The following is a 15,534-nucleotide window of genomic DNA, read 5'->3' as shown; positions in this document are numbered from 1 at the left end:
GCACTTAGCACCACAAACAGCAGGTGGTTTCAGACCCTGTGTTCTGAGCCCTAGCAGGGTTCACAAACTTTGACCATTTTTCAACAAAAAGATGTAGCTGGGGTATGGAAAGAAGGCCTAACCATCCACATGGATGATTCCTGTTCAAATTACAGAATAGTAGTCTCATTGACCCCGTATTTCTTTTTTTTTTTTTTAAAAAAAAAAAAAAGGAATCAGAGTAGGGTCAGGATTCAATTCTCAAGTTCTCACTTGTGCAGATATTTCAACTAACGTAAATAAGGCTAAAGCTGTGTTCAAAAATCTCCTTTTTGCCTTAAGAACCAGGCCAGCACCCAGCACATACACAGAAGGATTCTTTTTGAGAACACCCAGACAGAAACCAAAGAGCAACCAGGCAGGCCCAGAACACTGGAAGAGGTCCTCATACTTTTCCAGCTGTCCCATCAATTTTTTCTGCTAATTCTTCAGGCTGGATTTTTAGGGATGGAACGAGCAAGTTGCCGCGATTCCTTGGTTTTGGCAAATCATTTTATGTTCCAAGAGAGACCAGCAACAAAGGAAAAGTTGCCATGACAAAACTGCATTCTCTTTTTTTTTACCCTGTTGTTGGTAGTTTCAAGGTTCTGCTTTCCCTGCTCCTGTTCGGCACACGCAGATACTCATCACACCCTGTGACAAATGAGCAAATTCTTAAAAAACAGCTTAAGTAGGCACACTCATAAAAGCCTAATTCCCAAGTCACAAATAATGTGACGGGGCTATTCAACTCGGTAATATCCCGACAACGAGGTCCCAGGTTAATCTCCTGCATCAAAGCCGCCTTCCAGAGCACATCTACAAGTAATTTTTGCCATAAAATGCAGACATCCTGTGGAAACTCCTTTCCCCTCCAAGAATTTCAACATGTTTTCTGGCACTAGCCCATGTACAACCTACCCACGGAGCCTACTTCTTACCCACTTTTCCGGGTCTGTCCTCAAATGGAACAAGCTTTTAGCAGAACCAAAAGCAGGCGGCTGTCAAACACCGCTAGCTCAGCTGCACGCAAGGCTAAGGCCCAATTCTATCTGGATTTGTTGAACTTCGTTTCTGAAAAATCACCACGTAGCACTGTACAGTGTTTTTGTCAGGCTAATTAAAGTACCTCAAAGATCACAACACGATGTCAAGAGACAGAATTGCAAGAAAAGTACAAAACTATTAAAATTCCATGTAAATTACTTTGACATTTAGAAATCTAGAATATTTTGTTAACAGTATTATTCATCATGACAACTTTTACTTAATCTGAAGAACCTAATCAGTCTGAAGAATCACAAGGGAAGCTTCCAATAAAACGCAGTTTCCAAGCAAGTGCTGGCATGTGGAGAAAGGCGTTTTTATAAGCCCGCTATCCCGTACTGCCAAGGTCACAGAAAATCTGGGGAGGGGTCTGTAAACTTTGTTAGAAAAAGGTACTTTTCCAGACCGACCCAAGCTTCAAGTTCAAAATATTGAGACCTGTTTTTTTTTATACTCAGAAGGCCAAGTAAGCTCAGACACGTTCCTGACAAACGCTGTCCATTTGGAAAGACGGCTGCAGTTGTTCACTATTACCGGCCGTGGTAGAGGAAGATTACTCAGGGAGCAGCTTCTGCAACTCTCGTGTCAGGGCTTTGACGTCAGAGGAGGGTGAGGGAATTCTGCAGGTTCTCGGAAGCTGTGAAAGGCCAGACTGCAAAGCCATGTTTCATTCAGATTTAATAACACTCGCTGGGAAATAAAATTAGCCCAAGATAGCTCCTAAGCTTTCACTCCCAAATGACGCAGGTACGGCTAGGTTAAAGTACCAGCAAACGCTCTTCATATTTTCCAGACAGATGATGTGCAATTTCTCTATCATCAGGAGGCTGGAGAGTACAGTTCTCAATCCTATTTCCACTGCAACAACTAAGAAGCTGTAATAGCGCATTTGATGGCAGCCAGGTTTTTGCTAAAAACTCAGTAAAATGTCTGCCTGAGCACGAAAGTCTTCAGACTATTAGGAAATTGTGATTGAAGGTTACATAAACAACTCATGCTCAAACTTCAGGGTGTAGCTGCCAGCCCTTCCTCTGCAGGAGGGGAAGTCGCTGTTGTATTTTGATGGGAAAGTTTAAATGGCAGGAATAGGATCTCTGTTAAATTTATGAGACAAATAGGAAACAATGGTCTTCCAAACACAATAGGAGATAACTAAGCGTTGGAGAGCTGCCACCTTCAGAGCACACACTGCTCTGCGCTGCCGAAGGGAAGCACGTTTAGTCTAACGCACTCTGACTTCAACAACCCTGGCACCTGGTTTGGGTCGGTCACCGAGCAGCCTCCTGCAAGGTCAGCCTCTTCGCAGCGTGGCACAGTCTGGACACGGCACAGTCGCCAATCACAGGGATCAATCTGACAGGCCGTAGGGTTCAGAGGCCGTGCAGAAGAGAGCTTGCTCTTCAACCGTTCCTGTCTCAGAAGAAAAGGCAGAGAGACCTTGGGAAACGAAGAGGTTTGGGCTGGTGCTCTGGGCATGAGGCACTCGATTAAATTCAGGTTCTTCCTTTATTCCAACTCACAGTGACCCACGGTCTGGACCTACCGAGTGCAGTCTTACCACAGACAAAATGCAGTGCTGTTAATGTGCCAGGAAAGCAATAAACACCACGTGGATTTACACAAGTGCATGCACTGGCTGCAGCGTCTGGCTATCGCCAGCCACCTGCTCCTGAAACAAATGCCCACCGCCACCCGCAGTGGTGGCACTCCTCTTCCGTAACTGCTGCTGCATCCCTCACCTGCGCCCCGAACAAGGCGAAGCCACCCTTTAAGTAAACCTCTCATTTTGTGTGAGCACGTACTGCTGGGCTCTTTGTGTACCACTCCAAACATCACAGTCTAAACTCAAGCCAACAGGCTCCCGAGTCCTTTATAATCCAGAAAGCTTTTGAAAAAAAAATAAATCAGCAATTCATAAGTGATTTTCCTTCTCCTTTTAGTTTTGCACCTGAGATGCTGCGAAATTGCAGAGGTCTCAATTCTGAAAGGGAACATTAGCTCAACTGCATATAGGAACATAAAATTACCTCTGAAAACCACCACGGGAAACGTGGAAGGAATGGAACTTTGCCTCAAAGATTTAGCCAATACACGAGAGTAACCTGTAAGAGAAGAGAAACGCGTAATAAAAATGAAAACAACCTGTAGCTTTGGCAATCTTCTATGCAGAGGTCAAATACCAAAAATAGCAAGGGATTTGAGCAGCAGTAGATGAAATCTTGCACTGCTCTTTCCTACTATAAACAATGCAAAGAGGCCCTCCCTTTATTTTTATGATTATTGAAAGTTCAAGAACAAACGAGGAATAAACCTCAGGCCCTGGACAGTGGAAGCAATTCACGCACACGAGGCTACGTGTGCTTTGCAGGGTTGTTTTAAAATGCAAAGCACAGCCTTGGTGGAGGAGACGCATTAGCACGCTGCACTTCACTAATGCAAAACGTCTTCGGAGACCTCTCCTCGCTGGCACCGCTTCACAGCAGAAGATGGATCAGCCAAACGATCTAAGCGCTGAGGGGAAGCGCAGAAACCCCATCAGGCATGCATAATTTCTGCAGGATACAAGCTCCCGTGGCTGATTTTGTTATTTTTACCAAAGCGGCAAGATAAGGTGTTTTTCCAGCGTTCCCATAACGCCTTTTCTAAGGCAAAGGGAACAGCACTCAGCCCACCACGCAGGAAGGGACTAAGATGCATGAGAGGCTATGCTAAAGAGCAGAGACAAGATGTAAACTGCCAGAATTATTTCATCCTTTCAGATCAGCTACATCTAGGTTCCAAATAAAGCATGGCAAGAAAAGAACTCCTCGGTTTTGCATTTGTAGCAGAGAAAAATATATCAAGGGAACAGAAAGGAGGAAAAAAATGATAAAAATGACTGCCCAAGTCTACGAAAAGAACAAAAAACAACAACAGAGCTAATGAACTTTCTGCATCCCGTGAACTCAATTTCATCCTACCTTCCCTCCAGCTACAGGGCTACAATCCTGTTCAGGAATGGAATCTGTAGCTGGGGCAGAGAACCAAGGACACAGCCTTAAACAGTACTGCTGAGAGGAAAAACATGAATTAGAACGAGGAGAGAGCAAAGGGAAAACATCACAGGAGCTCCCTGCTTTAGGCTTTAAGAATTAGCAACAGCAGAAAAGGAAACTGCAGCATCTGTGTACTTATCTTTGGAGGGCATAAGCAAACGGTCATGGCAATACAGGAACAAAGCCTCTTTTTCAACTAGACCAGAGAGAACAGCTTCTGTATTTGACTAAGCTTGATTCTAAAAGCAGAAATCAAAATCCACCATTTGATTATCTCCATTAAAACAAAACTTTTAAATAAGTTTGTTGACCTAAGATTTTGCATTCAACATACTACCACCTGGTTCCGATTTAGTATCCAACACTAGAAAAATAGGGTGGAGGCAGGTGAAGATTTAGGCAAGAACTTTCAGGTTCAATGTACAACTAATCAGTATTTAAACTTCAGTGACTGAAAGCTTAATGACAAAAACTCACGAACCAAGAGAAAATTTAAGTGTAGAACAAGCCAATATCCACTGGATGTACAAATAAATGTGAAAATAAATAATTTAAGCCAGAAAACATTGTACAAATTGTAAAAATGCTCAAATTATTTATTTTGGCTTCAAATTTACATCAAAATTACTAAAATCTGATGCTCAGACAGCTAAGCTACCTACTCCAGAACATGTATCAACCCTTATTTCGAATAAATTTGAGGGTTTTCCATTTTTAATCTTCTCTGTTCTTCTGCTCCCATGCTGGTGACACAGACACCGAACTCGAGCTGATGTGAGCAGCTGGATCCAAAAGAGATCTGATCGTTGAGGGAGGTTTCCTCAGTGACCCCACCAGGCAGAGGCTGTAACTGCATCCACGCGTTGAGGTGGTCCAGCGAAAGGAGAAGGCGGATGAACAGGAGGCTAGGAGATGCTCTTTTACTTCCTGGCTACTCCCAGAACAAGCTGAGGGATGCTGCAGCAGAAGCACTCCTATTTTAGAAAGGCAGACCCAAAACATTCCCAAGGAAAGGTTAAATGGCAGACACATGTTGTTACTGGGACATTTATCTTGCAAGTTGTATTTATTCTCCTTCCCTTTACTGTTGGAAACAATACTGTATTTAAGAACTCCCTACGAAGGTGGTGGATCTAGGCGTGAATTGCATGCTCACAGCCTCTGAACAGATGAAACTCCACAGCCTCAGGGGGATGCCAGGGGACAGGCAAGAGCTGCCAGGAAAATCACCCTAGTGCTGGGCCCCAGTGTTTGGACCACAGCAAACATCCAAGGTAGGTTTGTCCCCACAGCTCCTTCCTTCTCCCCCAGGCACAATCAGCACCTGAAGTGCCCTCTAGCCCAAAGCAGCCACATCACCTTCTCAAAGAAGGGAAGGCATCCAGCAGGGAATTGCAGCCAGCTGTGTTGCTGACCCTTTCTCCAACCACCTCTCACCCAGGGAGGGACCCGGGGTGCCAGCTAACACCTGCAGGCAGACTGCAGTGCGGGTGATGGGTGCCCAGAAGCTCCCGCAGCCTGCACAGTCCGGGTGCTGTGCGAACAGCAGTGCTCACAGCTCCAGGGCACGCCTGGCAGCTCCCAGCTTCACAGCACAGCGCCTTCGTGTCCCGGTGCCTGTAACACCACCACGGCTATTCGGCCAGCCCGCTGCAAACCTCGACGGGAATCCAAGTCTCAGCCTTCTGCATTTGTGCTTTTCTCAAAGCACAGCAACCGTAGAGAAGTCATTTGCTTTCTCCTGTGAGCACCTCCCACTGCAGACACCAAGCAACCTTACTTTTTGTAGTCACCAGCACAGGGCAGGAGAGAGGGAACTCATCCCTCTGCACAGAGCCAGAAGCGCTGCTGCAAGCCAAACGTGCAGGGTGCGATGTGCTGCTGGGTGCAGCGTTACGTTTGTCTCCGCTCACACTTCCACAACACAACTTACCAGCCACGAGAAGGTCCACAGCTTCCCCTCAACTCTTTCTCGCCTGCCTGTCACTGACTGAGTTTTCTTTTGTTAAAGGACACAGCAGGTGTGTGACTTGGCACCAGAGCTACGCACCAAGACGGACATCTCACATAGAAGGAAGACAGAAGTGATGCTATTTACCTGAGTGGAAGGCTGGATTTGGACAAGACCTTGGCCTTCAAACACTTTCCAGTCCCAATCCTGGAAGAATGGAATCCTGGAACTCCTTACTGAGGAGTTCCCAGCAAGCCACAACATTCACTCCTTCCCTTCTTAATCAGTGAAACAAAGACGGTATTTGCCTACTTCATAATAGTCAGGTACAGAAGCCTTACGAAGTGCAGCCAGCTGCAGACTTTCAAAGAAAAATCCTTGTTCTGAACGTCTGTGCTACCAGATAAAACGCAGAAGTCACAGTAACGCTGCAACGCACTCTCCAATTCCCCAGTCAAGTGCTTCGATGTCCTTTCAAGTCTGGGATCACAGCACAGGACTCTAGGAGCGATGACTTTCTGTGCCACTTCAAACCTAACAAAACCACCACACGAGTGGGCAACCCCAACGATCCATCCTACAGGGAAAGGGGAGAGAAAAAATTACTTGTGCAGCTGCATGAATAATTCAGTGGCTCGGAAATAGGAGCATTTATTTCCCTTGGATTAGGTACTGCCACTTGCCTCGTATTAGAAACTGGAAATAAGAAGAGCCTTCCCAGGGATTAGTAAATTCTGCTGAAATTCTTCCAAGGAATTTGTTTCTACACCACAGGAAGCCTGGGAAATTTCAGCCTAAATTTAGCAGCAACCAGAATAAAAGGATATAAAGAAACTTAGCTACAGCAGGAAAAATAGCTCTTGCTACCACACATTGGTGCCAAAATACCTATAATAAGATAAAACGCTTTATTTACCAGGATATTTTAGAAGTTCTTTCACAACAGTAATTTAGCTTAAGTACACACGTGTCAAAACACGAGGCTATTATGCTTTCAGGATACTTTTCTTAAAAAAGAAAAAAAAAAGCTCAAATCAGCTACTACAGCTCACATCTTCACTAAGGATGCTGCCGGTGAACCGATCAGAAATATTCCCCTGCAGGTGCAGACGTGTCCCTGTGTTGTCCAGGCAGACTGATGTGTGTGACAATGTGACACCATGATGTGTGTGACAATGTGACACCATGATGTGTGTGACAATGTGACACCACGCTGCCAACGCCGTTGCACCCGGTTCTAGGTGCGTTGTGCAAGCACAAACTGCAGAGCTTAAGCAGGGAAATGGCATCTCCTTGTTTTCCTCGTTTGCTTCCCCAGGCACGCGCAGGTCCCTCAGGCATCCTCCCCAACCACATCCCGCAGCTATTCAGCTAATCCAGAACAGCACCACACCGAGATGATTTGTCAGAGCCTCTCCAGTATCAAAGCAATAGGAGAAAGTGGAGATCCTTGCGTGCCTGTGGCAGCTCACGGGGTATCAGTTTCCAAAACATGCCCTTTGTGCAGAGCCTGGCAGCTGGCAGGCTCTCGTGAACCATTACCATGCTCGAAGCTCAATTTTCAATGCTGTGTAGCAGACAAAAGGAAAAAGAGGCCATCTAAGCAACAACAGTGGGATGGAAGAGGCTGAAATAAAAGGTCTTAGAGCTATGTTGACTCTATTCTGTTGAGGAGAATTTACCTTCCAGTCTCCATATAAAAGATGCTGAAGCATCAAGTGTGCTGGCAAATCCCAACAAAAACCACATGCTTTTTATAACCAACGCAGGACATTTTTATTTTCCAGAGATCCACAAAGACCCTTCCAACATCTTCAGTGGAAAACGTTGCTCCAAAACAAGACAAGGGCAAAAAGGCAAGTCAGAAGTTTCATGCATTTTAATAACCCCACTCTCAAGCCCTACTTGTTCTCAACGCTTTAGTCACTCCAAATTTTGCAGGGTCACGGCAGGCTGCCAGCAGGACTCATTGCTGAAGCCAATCTCTTGATAACTAAGCTGTAATCAAGTGCAGAGGAGGACGGGTTAGATGATCCAGGGAATGGACTGTTTGTTTTACAAGACGTAGCCGGGATACTTTGCCTTGTATAGCTTGGCAGAGACAGAGACTGAGAGGGCACACGATCACTATCTCCACAGACATCAAAGGAGTAAGTGCTGGGTAGGGAGGGGAACTGCTCAAGAACAATACTGGCACAACAATTTGAGACTATAAACTGACTGTAAATAAAATTTAGAGCAGAAATTATAATCAAGTGTAACCATCAAGAGTTTCCAACTGAAACAGCAGGGGCAAAAAAGTCTGGCTGACTTTATCTACTTTATAGCCTCGTCAGCCTGGCACCTCCAACCATCCCCGCACAAACAGGAAAGCTGACTGAAAAGCGAGCAGCTGCGAGATAAGCAGGCTCATCAGTTCTTTCTGGAGGATACCAAATCGCCTGCCAGCCAGCAATTGTTGCTCTCGGGGCAGTTCGGAAGCGGCACTAAACCCGCACCAAGAGGGTAGGCAGGCACACAGCTAGCACCCAACTTCCAGCCACCGATGGGTTTCCATCCTCAAGCCCTCGAAATTCTTGGAACGAGAGCCCAAGGGCTGGAGTGCGCCCCCCAAACAGCCACACGCAGCCAACCCCGTGGAGCTGGGGCTCCCAGGGCATGCAGGATGTGTTATTTCGCACTCAGCCCGCTTGATGTCACCCCTGACCAGCAGTCAGACAGCTCCATCAGTCAGCGCCCGCAGCTCGGCGCTGGACCACGCAGTTCCACCGGAGAGCGCTTACTCTTTTCATTACATCTATGTATTCCTCCACTGGTTTCATTCGTTTATGCTAAGCTGATCATCTCCTCGACAGAGGGACATTGAAAAGAAATAAAAACTAAATTAACAGCGTAAGACGTAGGAAATAATTCTGAAGTACTACAAGCAACAGCATTTAGTTCCCAGCTTTTTTTTTTTCCCTTTTAAATGCTAGAGATTCTCTAATAAGGATATTAATAAAGAATTCACAGCTTTCATTTATAGCTGCGTAGCCCCAAAAACTCAAGAAAAACACCTCAAATTCAGCTGCACTGTGACTTTTTTCCTTCCCAAATCAGACTAAGTTACAGACTGTTCCCAAGTCCCATTGTTGTGAATTCAGCTCATCGCCCTTGGTCTTCTGGACTTTGCAGAACCACAGAATGTCCTGAAGTGCACGGGACCCACAAGGATAGGTGGGTCCTGCACTACAAGCCCAGATCCAGATCTTGTATTTCCAACCAACACACAAAGCAGCACACACAGAGTTAGTGACTTTTACATGCATATTTGCTCTTTAAGCATCCCACAGGTACGAAGTCCAGAAACACCCATCGCTACATTGTCTATTATGATGGGGGAGGAACCATGCCCCTCGCAATCTGAGAGGCTCACGTTTGGGTCCCACGAACACTACTGAAGCAAAAACATTCGATACACATACCATAGCTTGGTGATATGTACCTGTGATATTAAAGTGCTTAAACGCATTTTTCCTTAAATCCATTTTCCCCGTTCATAACCAGGTCATTCACCTCCTTAAATTTATTGAGACGTACCAAGTAAACTAAAATAAGCTAAAATCAAATGCACTTACCTCAAAAAATCCCCCACAAATTGTTTTAAAAGCTTGAGTAAGTCAGGTTCGCTCGTAAGAGAGCTGTATGTTTCTGAACAGGAATTACTGCTCTCCCAGCCATCTGCTCGTCCCTCCTGATTCCACAAGGGAACATCAGCACTTAACACCAGTTCTCAACCATTCCCACAGCAACAAACCTAAGTACACGCTTATTACTAAAAGATCCTCAAATTATTGAAAAATCACCAGCATCTGAAGCTTCCCATTCCACGTCCTGCCAGCGTAACTGCAGCTAGCAAGCCCTCTGCCAATTTCAGTTTAATGCTGGCTTGTCAGTTCAGCCATTTAACTGCTTACCAACCAGACTGCACCTTTACATCTTACTTTTCTTGACGTCTTTTTCCTGAGCAATAGGAAAGTTTTGCCTTTTGCTTTTTATTTAATGCACCTCTGCCTTTTCACAGCTTCAGTTTGCTGTATCAGGAAAAGGGTTCCCAGAATCCTCTCATTTTGCGGTGAGTTCTCGTTTACCAGAATGGCTGAAAAACTGGAGAATGAAAAAATAGCAAGCACCTTTATAAGGGCACAGTGAAGTCTGACTACATAAGAAGTCTCAAATAATAAAACTAATACGGATGAATAGGTTTGAAAATATTTTTTTTCCTTCATTTGTTGCAACTTTTAGTCCAAAACTAAACATTAAGGGCACCTCAAAGCATTTTCATTCAAAAGGGGAGAGAAATTTACGTAAAAGCTGTGAAGGATATAAACTGCAGCACAGACGGTTTGTCTTGCAAAGGAAATCAGACTTGATAATGCAATAGTCCTTCTGGACTGACACAATGAGATAACCAAAATTTGTCAGATTTAAGAGTTTTTAAGAAAATATTAATGCGAACTTGTCAAAACGGACAGCTGCACACCTGTATTTGCTTCCTTCCACTACTTACAAAATATTTTGAACATTGAAAATGTTCATCTTATACTTATGGCATTTAAAAAGCTACTGACCTGGCTCCACATCACTCCACACACAGAGCATGCTAAAGAGACCAGGTCTACCTTCCCTACAGGGCTGCTCCCCGGCCCCATAAAAAGGTATTTGGAGGAAAATGAAAAAAAAAAATCTACCCTATTTGCTACCTTTTCAATAAACAGAAACCAACATGTAAGCTTTAAAGAAAAATCAGCACATATAAAGCAATCCTCAGGAGGCACATGAGCAGAAATCTTTCTGGTTACTCTGCAGATGACCACAGTTATCTTACAGGAGCTGCTTTGTGCACATTTCTCTGCATCATCTGATGATTACTCTCTAACAGGAAATTCATTTGCAGTAATAGGGAATAGAAGGCATAAACATGGCTTAGTTGCTAGAATAAAGTTTTTACAGACCCACAACGTGGCATACTAAGGGAAGATCTCACGTTTCTGGATCCTTCTGAATGGAAGTTTGTAGAGAAAGTGAATTTGGAACGACGTAACTATGATAGCCCTTAACATGTCACAGCATTAACAACTCCACTCCCCATATTCCCCAGGAAAAAGCTGAGTTCTGCAGCACAGTGTATTTCAAAATACCCGATGGTTATACAAATCATCACGTAATGACATAAGCGTTACAGCTCTGACAATAGTCTAAGTACTCTTTTGTTCTTCATAAACAAAAAGTTTTTTGCCCCCCCTTTTTTCCCCCAAAGGACAAAAAAAAACCTTGTGGGGCAGGGCGCGGCCCCGGGTCAAAGCACCCCTCAGGACACTTGGAGCCCCCCAAAACAGCCCGGGCAGTGACAGCCCCCCGAGCAGCAGCACGGACACGCGGTGCAGGCAGCGTGGTTTTATTCCCAGGACCCCAGCAGCACGAACAGCGCTATCACACAGCTAGAGAGGAGCTCGGGCTTAGATAAGAGGCAGCCCCAGGAGCGCCCCTCTACCAGCGCCCCCACCGCCTCCCTCAGCGCCCCCCCCCCTCCGCCCCTCACCTCAGCGCACGCCGCGAGCCCCGCCTGCTGCAAGCCCCGCCCCCGCAGCCCTCCCCGGCCACCCCATTGGCCGCCCCGCCCGCCCCGCCGGCCGCCATTTTATGCGCCGGGCGGCGGGGCGGGAAGTGATGCGCAGGAAGGGGCGTGAGGCAGCTGGGGCAGCGCCGCCATTAGGCGGCCTTGGGGCGGAGGGGGGCGGCCTCGGGAACCTCCCCGCCAAAAAAAAAAAAAAAAGAAAATGACGTGTTTTACAGGGCTAACGCGTCATCCTGAGGGCTGACAGCAGAGTTGGTCCTTCAGTCGTCACATTTCTCGAATTTTCCAGCCCTGACAAGTACGATAAATGGACTTCAATGAGAAATACCGTTTGCATATTTATTTTGTACCCCTCAACGTTAACAACGTGCGGTCTTTTTTGACAAATGCTATAAGTTACAGTGCATAATAGTGTCATAAAGACCTAGTTTTTAATAAATGCATTATTTCAATAAGCATCTTTAAACATGAAAATATATTTGATTTCCACAGGCATTTTTAAACCTAAAATACAAATATTTGGACTAACTATACTTCTCTAGTAAGATAAAAAAGGAGCTTTAACTAAACCCAGTAATGAGATCAGGTCACATGGGTAATAACCACAGAACGTAATTAAAAAACATTTTTAGTTCAGTTTAACGGCCCTCTTAACTCCTAGCACGTAAATCAAGCAAAACATCAGTCAAAAGCTAGTTCGAAGTACTGACATTTCAGTCGCCTGACACTACTGTGCAAAATTTTAATTAATTCTCCATATTCCAGTGTAAGTATTGTTTGTTGTTTTCAGTACCTACCAGCACTATGATCTATCAGCAGACAATGCCCTTCTCTGTAATCACTGCAAAATTGTTAATCAATTTGCATTTCAGATACACCTAGATCTCAGCTTAAAGTCTGTTCTTTAAATGGTTTACTAGAACCAGGTTTAACACAGCTGTTTGTATTCAGGAGGAGGCTCAGGTGCACAGCTGACAGAAAACAGCTAGCCAAGCATGTATCACAGAGGACAGACCAACGCACCACCTGCCATGAAGTGTCTTTTGTTTGTGTTATTGTTAATTTTTGCTCTAGTGAGTTTGGGGGCCTTTTTTTTTTTTTTTTTCCTGAAATGCCTAAAAGCACACGACAGCAAAGCACAAAGACAAATTACATGCGTACTGTTTTCACAGTGAATACTTCCCATCATGGTTGTGAATGCTACTCCTGCTGAAGTCCATCCCATCACGCAGCGCCGCGATCACTGCTCAGACTGGGGACTTGTTCTGAGGATTTCAAAAACAAGATCTATATTGTTTCATTGAAAACCATCTTGAATTTAATACAATATACGTTAAAATACTTAAGGCTGTATGGTAAACCTCAATAATACAGTGAGAAATATTTTTAGTTAATAGCTTTCCATCTGAGTTTCCCGGGCTGGCTAGTATTGCCACAAATTCAACAAATACCTTCTGTTCATTGTTCACATAGTGAAAACAGCTGCAAGATCAACTGAAATGACATCGTTACACAGCCTCACATTTGGTATTCAGCACTCCCAGATGAATCCAGCTATATTACAGAAAGCACTGAGTCACAATATATATTAGTTAGAAATATATCTGTGAAGTTCACCACAGTAATTGCATGGCAGTTGCTCTGGAGATTGCTTGTAACTCTTGACAGTTACATCACAGAAAGAACTTAAAACATGTTTTTAGAAAGGCATCTTTATGATTCCCACCTTAAAAGAAAGTGAAGCTGTCTAGACAAAGCTTACGTTCAGTGTCATGTAGCCTAGGACTAAGATCAAGTACTCAAACAGTAAGTTCTCTGGAACAAGAACTTTTTGCTGTATGCTTGCACGTGACTGTACCCAAGTATGGCCAGCAACTTCTAGACATTACCATAATGCACCATAAATATTTTTAGTATCTTGCTTGGGTTGTGTTCTGTCAAATGGAGGTTGCTCAAAAGTGTTTCTGCCCCCCACAGTAAAGTTGAATTTAAAAAGAGAGGAAGAATGAAAGCTCCATTATTTTTATTTATTTTATGTATAGTACTCAAAGCAGAAAAAGAAATGAGAATATCTAGATGTAAATGAAATTACTTTCAATTGAAAGTTGAAAATGCTTTCAATTATTCCCTGTCAAATAATGTTCGTAAGGCTTGATAATTCTATGACTATTGCCTGTTGCAGTTTTACCTGGAACTATTCCTGGAACTAGGCAACGTCTATCAAATCAAGCAGTGGTATGCTAACTACTTGTTTATAATAAAAACAAACAAACAAAGCTACAATGAAATTTTTATTGTATAAGCTTCTTCATACTTTTCTGCTTCATACAATGTCTCTTCTTTCATTGTATGCTCACTCCAGCATACAAAGATTATTTATGTGTTAGTATATTTTGGCCAGCTATGCCAACTTGTACGTTTTTGTACAATTTCAATGTGTAGTTAATCTGCATATGTACATAAATGAATTGTTACATACCTGGGATCAACGAACATAATTCCTTCATCAGATTTCTGCAGCTCAAGTACTAGAAGATAATGGGATTTGCTGAAGAGAAGGGTTGATTTAGAACATCTTGAAACATTACATCTCACTTATGTGTTTCAATTTGAGTTTTTTCTACATCACTTTTTGCAGATACACCTGCAGAACTCAAGAGAAACAGAACTGGAGAGAAAATGTAAAATGAGGCAAGTTTATTATGACTGATTATCAAGCTCCTGGATTACTGAACGTATTTTAATGCTCAGTTGCCACTGATACTTAAACCAAAACAACTCATGTACTCTTAATTATATACAACAGTAAAAGCATATTTTGAAAGCAAGGTCAAGCTGTTTGATAAAGACACCCTTTACTAAAGTTTAGCTCAGAGCTACCAGTTTCTGACTTGAGACATAAACTAACTTTCTGCATCCTCTAGTAAGAGCTATCATCTCTTTTCTACATGAAGTTTACGTCAGCACTGCTACTATTGGTAGCAATGCTAGCATGTACTCATAATTTGCATGGGGTGCCAGTTTAAGATTTCATTTATGATCCTATTGAACACAGGAAAATTAAGCCATGCAGTATAGGCTCATCTTCAGCCCCCCCAACTATTTTTTAACTACCCCTAAAAGCCTAAAGAGGTGTTCCAGGAATAGTTCCAATACAAGAAATAGTTTAGACGAATATTTTTGTCTTCCTGTTCATCTTCTTCTGACCACCCATACTACAGGCTTACATGTTGAGATTTATTTTTAAGCAGCCATTTTGTTAGTGGCAAGGACTCTTTATGTTTTCCCTGAAGGATCAAAGTGGAAGTAACAGGAGGAATCCTCTTTATACCTGCTAGCCAGAGACCACCTAGAGGACTCATTGGTAACATTCTCAGTCCTTTTTGTATTTGTACAGAGGAGGATAGCTCTAATTTTATACTAAAAAGGATAGCATAGCTCAAGCCATTTCCCTTCTCCTGGCTTTTCCTGAGAACCTCATTATCAAACCAACAGATGGATGCGTGAGGTTCCTAACATACCACTGACATGTAGTATGAAACAGGTGAAATCTGCTACCCATTCATTTATTTTTGGCATTTTCTTAAGAGAATGGATATATGTCAGATTCCACATGCTGTACTTTATTGTTGTTGTTAGAACGAGTTACCATCTTGGGCTTTGCTTCAAGGTCTGGTCTTCTAACCGAAACTGGTTGGTGATTAGATCAATTATGTAAGACCAGGCCCACAAACATCCAAGTCTGTGCAAGAGAGAGAGAGAAGCCCAAGGTCTTCAGAGCAGATACATATTTAAACACTGCTGTGTCAATATTGTTTTGCATAGCTAAAGTATCTTGTACATAAATTTTTAATAGACATCTATTT

The 15,534-nt window shown here is 43.6% G+C and overlaps 1 protein-coding gene across 5 annotated transcripts in view; it reads right to left on the bottom strand.

Annotated features, from left to right (window-relative positions):
* Positions 1-15,534, bottom strand: part of WDR89 (WD repeat domain 89) — an 18,203-nt gene extending 2,669 nt beyond the window's left edge. Inside the window, exons 1-2 of one of the 5 annotated variants that reach the window (XM_035328052.1) lie at positions 15,318-15,534; positions 14,148-14,312 (exon numbers count right to left, since the gene is read on the bottom strand). In XM_035328052.1, the coding sequence (XP_035183943.1) occupies positions 14,148-14,164 (17 nt within the window). In that variant the 5' untranslated portion in view covers positions 14,165-14,312; positions 15,318-15,534. Of the gene's footprint in view, positions 1-3,092; positions 3,395-4,025; positions 4,076-7,733; positions 8,513-11,632; positions 11,731-14,147; positions 14,313-15,317 lie in introns of those variants that run through there. The other 4 variants (XM_035328054.1, XM_035328051.1, XM_035328053.1 and 1 more) reach the window with 4 other exon arrangements.

Source organism: Oxyura jamaicensis, chromosome 5 (genome assembly GCF_011077185.1).
Source record: "Oxyura jamaicensis isolate SHBP4307 breed ruddy duck chromosome 5, BPBGC_Ojam_1.0, whole genome shotgun sequence".
Lineage (NCBI taxonomy): Eukaryota > Metazoa > Chordata > Aves > Anseriformes > Anatidae > Oxyura > Oxyura jamaicensis.
The sequence above is the reverse complement of the archived record's forward strand: the minus strand, read 5'-3'. Positions and strand labels throughout refer to the sequence as shown.